Source organism: Vespa velutina, chromosome 2, assembly GCF_912470025.1.
Source record: "Vespa velutina chromosome 2, iVesVel2.1, whole genome shotgun sequence".
NCBI lineage: Eukaryota > Metazoa > Arthropoda > Insecta > Hymenoptera > Vespidae > Vespa > Vespa velutina.
Window position 1 is genome coordinate 4710439 of NC_062189.1, and position 12691 is coordinate 4723129.

General features: G+C 42.4%; 1 protein-coding gene across 8 annotated transcripts in view; it reads right to left on the minus strand.

Annotated features, from left to right (window-relative positions):
• Positions 1-12691, minus strand: part of LOC124947224 (serine/threonine-protein phosphatase 4 regulatory subunit 1-like) — a 120238-nt gene that overhangs the window by 11201 nt on the left and 96346 nt on the right. For all 8 annotated transcript variants that reach the window (XM_047489079.1, XM_047489080.1, XM_047489086.1 and 5 more), the window contains one exon: positions 1550-1662. In XM_047489079.1, coding sequence (XP_047345035.1) covers positions 1550-1662 — 113 coding nt within the window. Of the gene's footprint in view, positions 1-1549; positions 1663-12691 lie in introns of those variants that run through there.

Genomic DNA, 12691 nt, shown 5'->3' on the forward strand with positions numbered 1-12691 from the left:
TATTTTATTCAGGACGAAGTCCTATGAGTTAGACTTACCCTCGCTCTTATGCTTACCAGACAACTGGAGGCAAGCCAAACATAATTACGTGGACGATTTCGTATTCACGAAGAGCATTTTCCCTACATTTTCCTTTTATGGTTAACACAATAATCGGCCGTATACTTTGTTTTCGAGTGCATCAAGAGAAAGAAATGCAAAATGAAGTTTTTCGTTTTGCCGGATGGCAAATTCAAAGCAAGCACCATTTGCATTTCGTTTTAACATTGCAATTTAAAAATGACCCCGAGCTCGGAACGTACCTACCTCTATCTTCTTTTTTCTTTTGTAATTTTATCTATCTGCCAGTTTCGTTCATTCTCCCATTCTAAAGAGGACAGTAAAAAAAAAAAAAAAAAAAAAAAAAAAAAAAAAAAAAGAAAAAAAAAAAGAAAAAAAAAAGAAAAAAAAAAAAGAAAAAATAGAAAAGAAAGAAAGAAAACGCGGCCGTTCTATGAGTATTTATATATAAAAGCGTGTTGATAATTTTTGAACGAGCGAAAAAGTTAAAAAAAGAAAAAAGCGTAGGTGGAATAGGAGGGAGATAATCATAGAAATAGCATGTGTGTGATGCGTCGAAAATACGTGGGGTCATCCCATGACATTCCGGAAGGGCACGCGCCTTACCGGAAGCAGGACTAATCCGTCATCACCTCCCGCATGCTCCTCTTTTCCGTTCTCCTCTCTTTCTCTGTCTCTCTCTCTCTCTCTCTCTTTCTTTCCCGTCATTTAACCGTCCAACGTTCAACGACACGCGTTCTGTCTTCTTTCAAAAACGCCCCCCACGCTGTCTGTCGGTAGACATACCGCTTGCTTGCTCACGACTTGATCGCTATTTCTCAAATCTTCTTCTATTTTCGTCCAAATAAGCCAGTCTATTAGCCGAAAAAACGAATGGCCAGGACATTAACTATCCGTGTAATCATAATGGATAGAATGATCAAAGTGAAATGTACAGAGAAGTTGTTTACTCAGCTTACTGATTTGTGAAATGAAATAATTAAAAAAAAAATATATATATATATATATATAAAGAAAAATGAAGAAAATATAAAGTAAATGAATGTTTATTTTAAATATTAATATGATCAAAATCCGCACGATATATATACGTATCGAAGGATTTGGCTCAGAATTGATCGTGTCCAATCCTTCAATTATTTGAAAACATTCATGCCAATGCAATAATTACAGGCAACATCAAAGCTTTAAAAGTAAATCATTTTGATAAGAATATTTATTCTTGGGATCCGAGAAAATAAACTGAAGTTTATAATTCCTTTTTTTATCAAACAGAATTAATCGAATATCTTTTAAACAATCTGATTATGGCTCATTCTTCTTCGTCTTATTCAAACAACTGATTTAAATCTATTTTATCTCGAGCAAACGAAAAGATTTCTTACATTGACGCGATAATACGAAGAAGAAAAAAAAGAGGAAGAAAAAGAAAAAGAAAAAGAAAAAGAAAAAGAAAAAGAAAATTCAAGCGTTGATTAAGTTCGTTTACCTGGATCATCGCTTATCTGATGGACGTATTTCATGTATTCTTCTACCGGGAGCTTGGTTTCGGTGTTGGCAGCTGATCGAAAGATTTCTACCAAAATACGACCGACCATCTGTCTGTAACAGAAAAGAAAACAAAACTTGTTAAACGAGAATTTTCGACATTTAAAAAGGGATCTCAAATTACAGTCGATTATAGTCGTACCGTACAACATCGAAAGGATCAAAGGAAAAAATGATAAAGGATCAATCAACTGACGGAAGTTATACATCAATTTTTGCAGAATCTCACGAACGACCTGGTATATTATAATTTCGCATGCGTTTACGCAATTGATCGTTCCGTAAAAGTCGAGTGTCTGATATAATGCATGCGAATACATCGTCGTCGTCGTCGTCGTCGTCGTCGTCGTCGATGCGATTTGATTTATAAGACACGCAACGTGCGATCGACGATTATTCACGCTTCCCGACGTCCTTATATTACCGCGTGCATCCTTGCGCACGACAATGCATAAGGAATGAGCCGAGAAAATGTGGATTTACCGAGAGAGATTTTTCATCGTTTAACATCGACGAGGGTGAAACGAATTTACGCTTTGCCACGTACCCGCTTCTATCTTTTGAGCGACACGAGTAACGTGATTACATTTTTCCTATACGAACTCGCGTTGCTCGTAGAACAATTTTCGAATGATAAATATTAGGAGAGAAAATCAGGTTCGGATGTATTTAAGATAATCGGGGTATTAAAAAGTACGAGAGTGGGGGAGGGTTAAAGAAAAGAGAAAACGAAGAAAGAAAAAAAAAAAAAAAAAGAAAAAAAAGAAAAAAAAGAAGAAAAAGAAAAAAAAAAAGAAAAGAAAAAAAAAAAAAAAAAAAAAAAAAATGAAAAAGAAAAAGAAATAGAAAAAGAAAGCGGATAAGGGTCGAACGTCTTGAGCGAGTAGCAAGGCAAGAGCAGCCATGGAGGCGGCGAGTTCGAAAAGAGGAAAGAGAAGAAGAGGGGTAGGTAGGAAGTTGTAAGAAGAGAGGAAGACGAAGAAGATACGTGCGGTTCGATCACGGCCCACTCAGCCCTCCTTTGCTTTAAAATGACTTCCCCTTACCGCGTGGCGGCTATGTACTAGGCGTAAAGCTTCTCTCCACTCTCGAGGCACGCTATATGCCACGAGGATAACCGAAATAGGCCGAACGTAGCCGAAGGAGAAGAGTCGGAGGGGAAGGTAAGAGAAGAGGGGATAGAGAGACGACGTCGAACGAGACGCCACTGGTGGGGTACCCTGCCCTACCAGAGTCCCGGAGGATGTCTGGGGGTGGGGGAGGCCGTTCTCCAAAGTCGTTGGAGAACGAGCTGAGTCTCGGTACCGCCCGTGAACGCCTACCGTGCCGGCGAAAACATGGCCGCCACCGGCCGACCGTCTTCTTCTACGCGTTCCTATCCCTACATCCTCGGCCCTCCCGCGCGCTAACGAGTCCAAAGTCCCTACTCCCTTTTCTTACCGTTTGTTCCCTTTGCGACACTCTTCGAACTCGAATTAAATATTATGAGAACTTGATTGAGAATGCATAAGAGATTGATCTGCGAATTTTAATAAAGATCGATAACGCCCTTGGGATCGATCGATTTTTTCTTCTTTTCTTTTCTTTTCTTTTTCTTCTCCTTTTTTTCTTCTTTTTTTTTTCCCCTCCTTTTTTTTTCAACAACTTCGCACTTCGGACATTCTCTTTTATTATGTATTATTTATTAAAAACTTGGACGTTGATTGTTAGAACTTTTTTAAAGTCATATAATATTTTAATGAATACGCATTTAAATATCTTAATAATATAATTCTATTAGGTATATTAGTATCGCGATATATTTACCAAACGATCGATACTCGTCAAACTATTAAAGGGGCTTTTCTGACTATATAATACGGCAAAAACTAGTTTACAAGATCCTCGTGTACGAACTATTAGCACGCATGTTAACAATTTCATGTGTATATTCAGCATCTAAACATATAGACAAGGACTTCCGCATCAAAGACATTCGCGTTACTTGCGTAAGTGGTACAAGATATGAAGGCGCACCGTGCGGCTTCGTTCTCCGCGAAATTTCATACTCGAGTTTAATCAAGTTTTCTCAAGATAGAGATTCGGCAATTTTGGTCTTCCTCTCTAGTTGTAGACATAAACCTGTTATTGGTAGATAAAATGCACATACATATCGATATACAAATTTTGATATATTTATAACTTAGAAAACGACATATAAAAGATCTTCGAAAAAAAAAAAAAAAAAAAAAAAAAAAAAAAAAAAAAAAACAAAAAAAAAATACAAAAGAATAGAAAAATATCCTTGATGTGATTAGATACTCGACCAAATATATCATAGTCAAATATCACAAACGTGATTCTTTTTAAAGTGCTATTTTTAATGATGCTACTTTTTTTTTTAAAGTACCGAATTATATGCTATTATTCGAAGAAACAAATTGTCATCGAAGAAAATTCGTAAAAACTATTTTTATTTAGCACCGTACATTACGTACATTAACTAAGTTAAGATAGAATAATGAATAAATCAGCTGAAATTAATCAGTTCGACTAGGAAAGGTCTGAATTTCGTTCGAAAATATCAATTTATTCTTGTTCGATTTACCGGAAACGAATAAATTTATCTTCCTTCATTTCGAATTATGAGTAGTCAATATTCGGATCGTTTGAAATGCTTTCATTTCGTTCAAGATTTAAGAAAGATCCGCATCTCTTTTTCTAGGTAAATAGAAGCTCCTCTCCGTCTCCGTCTGTCTGACTCTCTCTCTCTCTTTCTTTCTTCGATTTTTCTTAGGACGACGAAAAGTACTTTCCGCCAGACAAGACACGTTCCCATGACCTCAAAAGGTAGGGCCTTGCCCTTCTTCTCATCCTCAACGATGGTCTTTCTATATACGAAGGGGAAGACCGATTGAAAGAAGGAGAGTCCCCACTTCTTCATCGAAATTCGCGGTCATATACAAGGCTTCTACGTACGGTACTTTCCACGAAATCTCTTTCACACGCCTTTTTCTATTCCACATCGATTTACTTATACACCTTTGCATCATCATTTCATCCTTTTCTTTTTGAATGATTTACAAAAAAGACAAAAAAAAAAAAAAAAAAAAAAAAAAAAAGAGAATTATCGAATAAATTTTTATTTATATTCCGTGAAAGTGTTTTCAAAATTTAACGACGATGTTTAACGCGAACAAAGGAATGTAAAGTAAAAGTTCGAAAATGTTCAACACGATTTAAAGAAGGTTGACATGATCTCTTTCCAGGTGCATGTTATTAACGAGGAAAATATAAAGAGATAAACTAGAAAGGGATGAGAGAGATAAATAGAGAAACAACGAACTGTTGAGAAAAATTGCTGCTGGGTGAAATCCATTTAAGCATCTGTCGTATCTACGCTTAAAGAACCGTAGTCGATAATCGGCTTTAATATCTAGTATCTATGAACGACGATCGATGTTACGTCGATCCTAGGGTCGAAAAACCCGATTAGTTAAACGATTTCGAACGATTTGTCTCGCATAACGAATGAAGAGAAAGAGCGAAAGAGAGAGAGAGAGAGAGAGAGAGAGAGAGAGAGAGAGAGAGAAAGAGAGAAAATCGACGTATACGTGTGACATATCTCGGTCGATTGTACGAGGATTTATCAGGAACTAGGGCAGCAGAATTTGGACAAAGGAAGGAAGAAAAGGTTTTCGTCGACGATTTGGCATAATTTCCGAAGAGAAAAGAGGAGAAAGAGAGAAAGAGAGAGAAAAATCAATCATCTTGCATGCGAAAAAAATCAATAAATCGAATTCGAAATCGTTGCCGTTGAGAAATTCGAAAGATAAAAAGAAAGAGAGAGAAAGAGAGAAAGTAGAATAGTAATTTTCACAGTCAACTTTCGAATCCGTTTAGGCGCTAAAAAAAACAAAACTATTGCAAATAATCGCGATTATGGTTAAGATGGATGCCGAATAAGGCAGAGAGATTAGCGCTTAGTCTTCCGATTGCTTTATGGTTTCACGCTTTTCAATGACAATGGAACGTTGAACCGTCTTTCGAGAAACCGTTCCTGGTGCTGAAAGGAAGCGCGTTTAGAGAAAGGAAGGGATCGTGACGTTAATGACTGTGAGGGAAAATGAAAGAGGAGCACCAAAACTCTCTTCAACCCCTTTATTATTGGGACAAATATTTCGGTAGACGAGAGCTATCTTATAAATTTCTCGATAGATTTTCTTCTTTCATATACCGGCCACCCATCCTGAAATCTTTACTTCAATTGAAAATCTTTAATGGACTTCAATATCGCATGATATCACGATAAATAACGCGTGCACACACACACGTTTGTTTTTCCAACAATTTATCCCCGTATTAGTCGTTAGAAAGTTTTACACCCGTTAGATAAATTTTATGCGTGAATATTCACTCAGAAAATATAAACATGGAACGACGAAGAAGAGTTTGACGATCGTATGAGGTATGAGGTAATAAAGTGTACGAGAGAGAAAGAGAGAGAGAGAGAGAGACGATTTGTCTTTCAATTAAGTTACGCGCCTTTCCACGCCGAACTCCTCTTTAATGACTGTTAACAACGTACAAATTATCCACCTTTGATTAAGAACTGTAATTAGTGATGCTCACCCGTACGTAGTAATCGAGACTCTCGTAATATTTAGAACGCAGATGTTAGTGAGAGGGAAATAGAGAGAGACAGAGAGAGAGACAGAGAGAGAGAGAGAGAGAGAGAGATAGATAGAGAGAGAGAGAGAGAGAGAGAGAGAGAGAATGAAGAGTGGAAGAAGAGCAGAGCGGGGAAAATTATCACGAGGTTGTGGTATTCGTTATTAAGGTGCTCGTTTTCTGCGGCGAAGACAACGAGATTATAGTTAAAGAGCGTGTAACTCGTTATTACATCGTCGCGCGCGGCGCGTTACTTTCTCGATAGCGAGTTTTCCGCGTCGAAGTTTGGCGGAAGTTCATACGATACGACACTCCGCCGCCTTCTAATAAACTAATTCTACTAACAGCACTAACCATAATATAACGGTCATTAATTCTCTCATATCGGTCCATACCGTCGTCCCGTAATTAAGGCTAACAATTTGCAAAGTATCGAAGTAACATTAAGGGCGCTTGGGTAGATGCATGAGATCGATCGAGTCGCGGTGTAATCTACAATTTACACATAGAGAACAAGAGAAACGACGATTAAGAGAAAGAGAGAGAGAGAGAGAGAGAGAGAGAGAGAGAGAGAGAGAGAGAGAGAGAGAGAGAGAGAGAGAGAGAGAGAGAGAGAGGGAAGAAAAGACGGAAAAGTCGTGCTCGTTCTCGCTTTCCGTTCTTAGAAAATATCCAAAAAAGGAGAATCAACCTTGCCCTTTTATTGCCCGGTTCGCATTGGTTACCGCGACCGGCAGCAGCATCTCGTGAAGCGATCCATCCGTGACATGTGGTAGTTTCTAATGTCGTGCTCACGGTCGCAAATCAAAGAGATTTATATTACCCTTTAAGTACAACACCGGCGTCTCCCGCAGCGCTCCTTTAAATCTTACCTTAGACTCAACGCTGCTAGACACCTTTTCTCTACCTTCAAATACCACGGGGGATACTAAAACTACGATGGATATATAACGTAGTGGGAAATCTTCCTCGAATCTATCGAGCCGCCTAATTTTTCCTTGGGTAAACGCGTTCTCGTGATACTTGGGACGAAAAAGAAAAAAGAGGGAATGGGAGAAGGAGAAGAAGACGAAGAAGACCAAGAAGACGATGACGAAGAAGAAGAAGAAGAAGAAGAAGAAGAAAAAGAAGAAGAAGAAGAAGCAACAACGAGCTTTGGCGTGAGCGTAGGCTCGAGAGTCGATGGCCATGAGGACGATGGCATGCGCGATTCGCGGCTAAGCGGTTTCTCGTGGAACGGCATAACGCGGTCGACTCCTTCGAAGGCTCGAAGAAGAGAGGTGGAAGGAGGATGGAAAAAGGAGAAGAAAGAGAGAAGATGAGGGAGAAGGATGAGGATGAGGATGAGGATGAGGATGAGGATGAGGAGGAAGGGGTAAGAGGAGGAGAAAGAGAAAGGGCAGAGTCTGGTAGCGGGGTCTCTGTGCCATGAAGGGACTCTAGAGAGAAGGAATGTTGTTGTTGTGCCGGGAGACGGTTGGGGCGGCGGCGGCGGTGGTGCTGGAAGGGGAGGGTAAGGGGGAGGGAACGGGGGTCGACGGTCAGGGAGTAGGAGGGGAGGCAAAGTCAATGCACCGCGAGGGAATGCAGCGCGCGCTGCGCCGAGGAGTCAGCCACTGCGAGATCGAACGACCGAGTGTTGTGTGTTCATCTCTGTGTAAGTCCCTTATACCTACGTGATGCGGCAAACGTGTGTATATGTATGTCCGCGCGTATGGGTCTATGTAAGAGGAGCCTGTGTGTCAGAGTGCATTCTGCCGTACGTTTTACGACAAACCAACTTGTCCCGGCTATGATGCTCTTTCTCCCTTCTTCTCTTTTTTTCGCTACCCTTTTCTGTGTTCTCCTTCTTCCTTCAAATAGAAAGAATAAGAGAGAAAGATCCATCGCACGCGTCGCCAGTGCAAAAGCATTTGCAGAAGATGCTTTCACGAGCGTCGACTTCTGCCGGAATGGATCGTAAGTGCGCGCGAACGCGGCTCGCCGGTTTCGGCCGGATTTATCGTCCTAATTATTTGGAATGCTCGACGTCAACCAATCCTCCCACCCCCTCTTCCCACTATCTCTCTCTTTCTCATTCCCTCGGTATCTATCTCTATCCGCTGTTCATGCGGGATACGGCATGTCTTCCTCGCACGGCATACGAGTCATCCTCGTTCTCTCTCTCTCTCTCTCTCTCTCTCTCTCTCTCTCTCTCTCTCTCTCTCTCTCTCTCGTTAATCGAAAAGTACGAGAGAACAAAGGCGGCTCGAGGCAAAGCGAGTGTGCAAAGAAGATGAAAAATAAAGACGAAGACGAAGGGATGCCGCCGTCTTATGGAACGAGAGAAAGAAGAAAGGATCAGCCTGCTCTAACAGGCGCTTCGACGCGTTGGAAAGCGCGAATTCCTACGTGTGGTCGTCGCCCTTGCAGTTCAGTCACTCTTCTACCATTTGTATTGCCCTCGTATATATAAACATATATACATATATATACACACATACTCTCCGAAACAAGGAGAAAAATAAGAAGAAACATTTATACGCGTAATTTGAGTATTTTCTTATCATTTTCTTACCACTCTTCTTTTTTCATTTTTCTTATCTTTTTTCTTTTTTCTACGCATAAGCTCGAATTTTTGTGACTCTACGATTCTTCTTTATTCGCGTCCGGATGCGTTTGTGAAGGCGCGTTAGCAAGAATGAGAGAGAAAGAGAGAGGGAGAGAGAGAGAGAGAGAGAAAGAGAGAGAGAGAGAGAGAGAGAAAGAGAGTGAGAAAGAGAAAGAAGAGAAGAAGGGAAACGATGGAGAAGGAGAAAATGCGCGTCGGGCGGGAGAGGTAGCGTGAGTAGCGTGTGTACGCGCTACGCCGCGCGCATGCGCTTCGATCCGAGCGAGCCGCACTGAATGAAGACCCCCACCATCGTCCCTACTACCACCTCCACCTCCACCTCTTTCTCCACCGCCACCATCATCACCACCACCACTACCACCACCGTCCTACTCTCTTACTCCGTCTTGACGCTACGCTCGATGCGACGCGTACGTCGCTCTCTCTCTCTCTCTCTCTCTCTCTCTCTCTCTCTCTCTCTCTCTCTCTCTCTCTCTCTTTCACCCCCTCTCTCTTTCTTTTTCGTTCTCTTCTATTGCGCGCCGCCGTAGGCCACGGCTACACGATGCGAAAGCAACGAGAGTACGTATCTCCTACTCATTCCGAAGTTTATTTACGTCACTATTTATTTTTATCTTTTATTCTATGAAAAGTTACTCGTCACATTCTTACAAAAAATAAGACGAAAAAAAAAAAAAAAAAAAGAAATAAAAATAAAACGAAACGAAAGCTACGATTTTTCTTTTCGTTTGCTATTTCAACCGCGTGGAAAATTTTAAGTCATTTTTCGTCGAAGTCATTGAACTCGAATACTTTCGATGTTAAAAAAAATCGTAATTAAAATTGATAGAACGAAATAGGACAGAAACGTATCAATAAAAAAGATAGATAGAACGGAAACGGAAGAGTGTATTAGAGACGCGCAAAATTCAAAACGATAGAACTCGTCATCTTCGTTATGTCGTCGCGGACATATGTCGTGGTTGGACGTGTATGGCAGCTGCTAGCTATATCGTTCGGCGGGTTTGGGTCGGTGGGTGACACGTTTCGTGCTTCGTGCACGCCTGCTACACACGCGGAAACCAGTGAGTATTGATTTGTGGAGTGAACGCACAGACCCTTCTCTCTCTCTCTCTTTCTCGCACCCTTACTACCAATGGTTCCCCTCCGTCTCTCTCTCTCTCTCTCTCTCTCTCTCTCTCTCTCTCTCTCTCCTCTCTCTCTCTCTCTCTCTCTTTCTGTGAGGAACAAACAACGACGAACAAACACACGCAAGAGCATTCGCATACAGGTAAAATTTACGTATTTACGACGAGACTCCTGTCCTTCTTGTTTGTGTGTACGTGTGCGCACGTAAAAATATATGGCGACTTGTATGTAGTATACGGGGATCCCACCACCCTTTTTTCGTCCCTCTCCTTTCCGCACCGGTTACTTCAGATACCGCTCGTTCTCTCTTTCTCATGTATTCGTTCTCGGTGGACGATGTGCGCGCACCCCACGAATTGCACGCAGGGAGGGTGACTGCATCCTTTGGGTGGGTCAGGGCCAAAGAGACGGAGAGAATTATGCGAGGGGAGGAGAGAGTTCGTCAAACTCCGAGGTCTCTGCTCCCCTCAAACGAGCGTCCCCGTTCGAGCTCACCGCGATAGCAACATCGACCGCCGTCGGCGAATCCACCGAATTCCTGCGACCGTCTACTACTCTCCCTCCCTTTCTTGCTCATTCTCATTCTCTCTCTCTCTCTCTCTCTCTCTCTCTCTCTCTCACTCTCTCTCTCTCTCTCTACATCTATCTATCTACCTATCTCTCTCTCATTCTCTCATGGCATTTGTCCGGATCGCGACGAGAACGCTAACGCTTCTCGGTCCGGATGCTGCCAATACTCCATTGCAAACGTTTCGGATGTGCGGCCATGGAGAACGAACGATTCGATCGAATTCCAACCACTTTAACTTTATCGATCCTAGCTTGAAAATAAACGGATCTTCGTAATCCAATTTTCCTGATATTTCCTGAGTTATATATCTGCGTTATGTAATGTTCTACCGAGAAACACGGTGCTCCAGTAAGAATTATCGATTGATGTAGGTCATTATACGGAAGCTGGGAAGAAAAAAAAAAATTGCTATAATTCGAACGATCCGCTTCGACAGCGTATTACCCACTATTCTTAGCGAGCTTTTATCCCTCGTAATTACTTCGACATCAACGCACGTTACTCGACATATATCGGGGGGGATATGAGGGTAGGTAGGTATTTTCATAGATATAGGGAGAGAGAGAAAGAGAGAAAGAGAGAGAAAGAGAAAGAGAGAAAAGAACGGAGCAAAAAGGACAAAGAAGGTGAACGTTCCGTCTATCGATAAATCGATTTGCACTCGATCGAAAAAGAGCTAGCGTACAAGTCGCTGAGAATGTAAAAGCAGTCTTTTCGCAGGATACCTGCGGATACAAAGGGGCGCGAAGACAGGAAGGAGGAAAGAAGAAGAAGAAGAAGAAGAAGAAGAAGAAGAAGAAGAAGAAGAAGAAGAAGAAGAAGAAGATGATGATGAAGAAGAAGAAGGGAGGAGTAGGGAGAAGATCCGAAGTAAACAAGTGGAAGACGGTGGAATGGGACGAGTACCGGTCAGCGTGGCGCATTTGGTGCATTCCTGCAGTCTGCGTCGCTGCGCCGGTCCCACCAAAGAGGAGAAGAGAAACGCGAAGGAGGATTAAGAAGAGGGGAAAGAGATGGTGGAGGAGGAGGAGGAAGAGGAGGAAGAGGAGCAGATGAAGAGAAAAAGAGAAAGAGAGAGAAAGGAAGGGAGAAGGAACTCCGCGGTACGCGGCACGCCACTTTGGACCGACGGACGCAAACCGCATTCCCGGCCGTGACCTTCGCTAGGACATCGCCACTACCCCCACCCCCGCCCCCGACCTCTCCTCCCCCTCCGGCCGTCCTTCGACCATCCTCCGGCCGTCGACCAACAACCTACCCGTATCTCTCTTCTTCTTCTTCTTCTCCTCCTTCTCCTCCTCCTCCTCCTCCTTCTCTTCCTCCTCCTTTCTATCGCGGATTCGACACCATATAATGTGGAACCATGCAGCGTCATGCATCTCTCTCTCTCTCTCGCTCCTTCTTTTTTCCCTCTTCGTTCTTTCTTTTACCGACCTGCTAGCTGGTTCTCACACCCTTAAGACGGCGCGAATAACCGAGAAACGAGAAACTCTCCATTTGGTCACGAGTTTCCCTCCCGAAGGTATTTCTTTCCTCTCATCTCTCCCACTTTGCTTCGTCGACGATCGGCCTGCTGGCCTTCCGCGGCGTCCCTCGACATAGCATCTTTCTTTCTCATTCTCTCTCTCTCTCTCTCTCTCTCTCTCTCTCTCTCTCTCTCTCTCTCTCTCTCTCTCTCTCTCTCTCTCTCTCTCTCTCTCTCTCTCCCGATCTTTCTCTTCGTGGGATTAAATTCGTTGGTGACGCTGGAAGGAAGGGGACGACTAAGCGAACGGCAGTGATTCACGATCCAAAAATAAGAAGGAAGGAGTCGAGGATTGCGTTGTATGTACCACGAAGAAAGAACGGACCATCGAACGAATTCGAAGAGTGGACCAAGAGAAAGTTCTCTTCTTCATTTCGTGACTTCTTCGAAAAGGAGCCAGGGCAATATTATAGAAGCGGAAGCGGATACGGATCCCACATGACCTCGTCTTCGGAACTTATAGAACATGTTATAGCGCGTCGTCGACGAGTAACGAGACTACTCGACCTCTTTACATACTTTCAGAAACGAGAAGAGAGCCATACTCGTGCTTCTCTCCCACCTATCTATCTCTTTTTTTTTTCCTGATGAATATAAT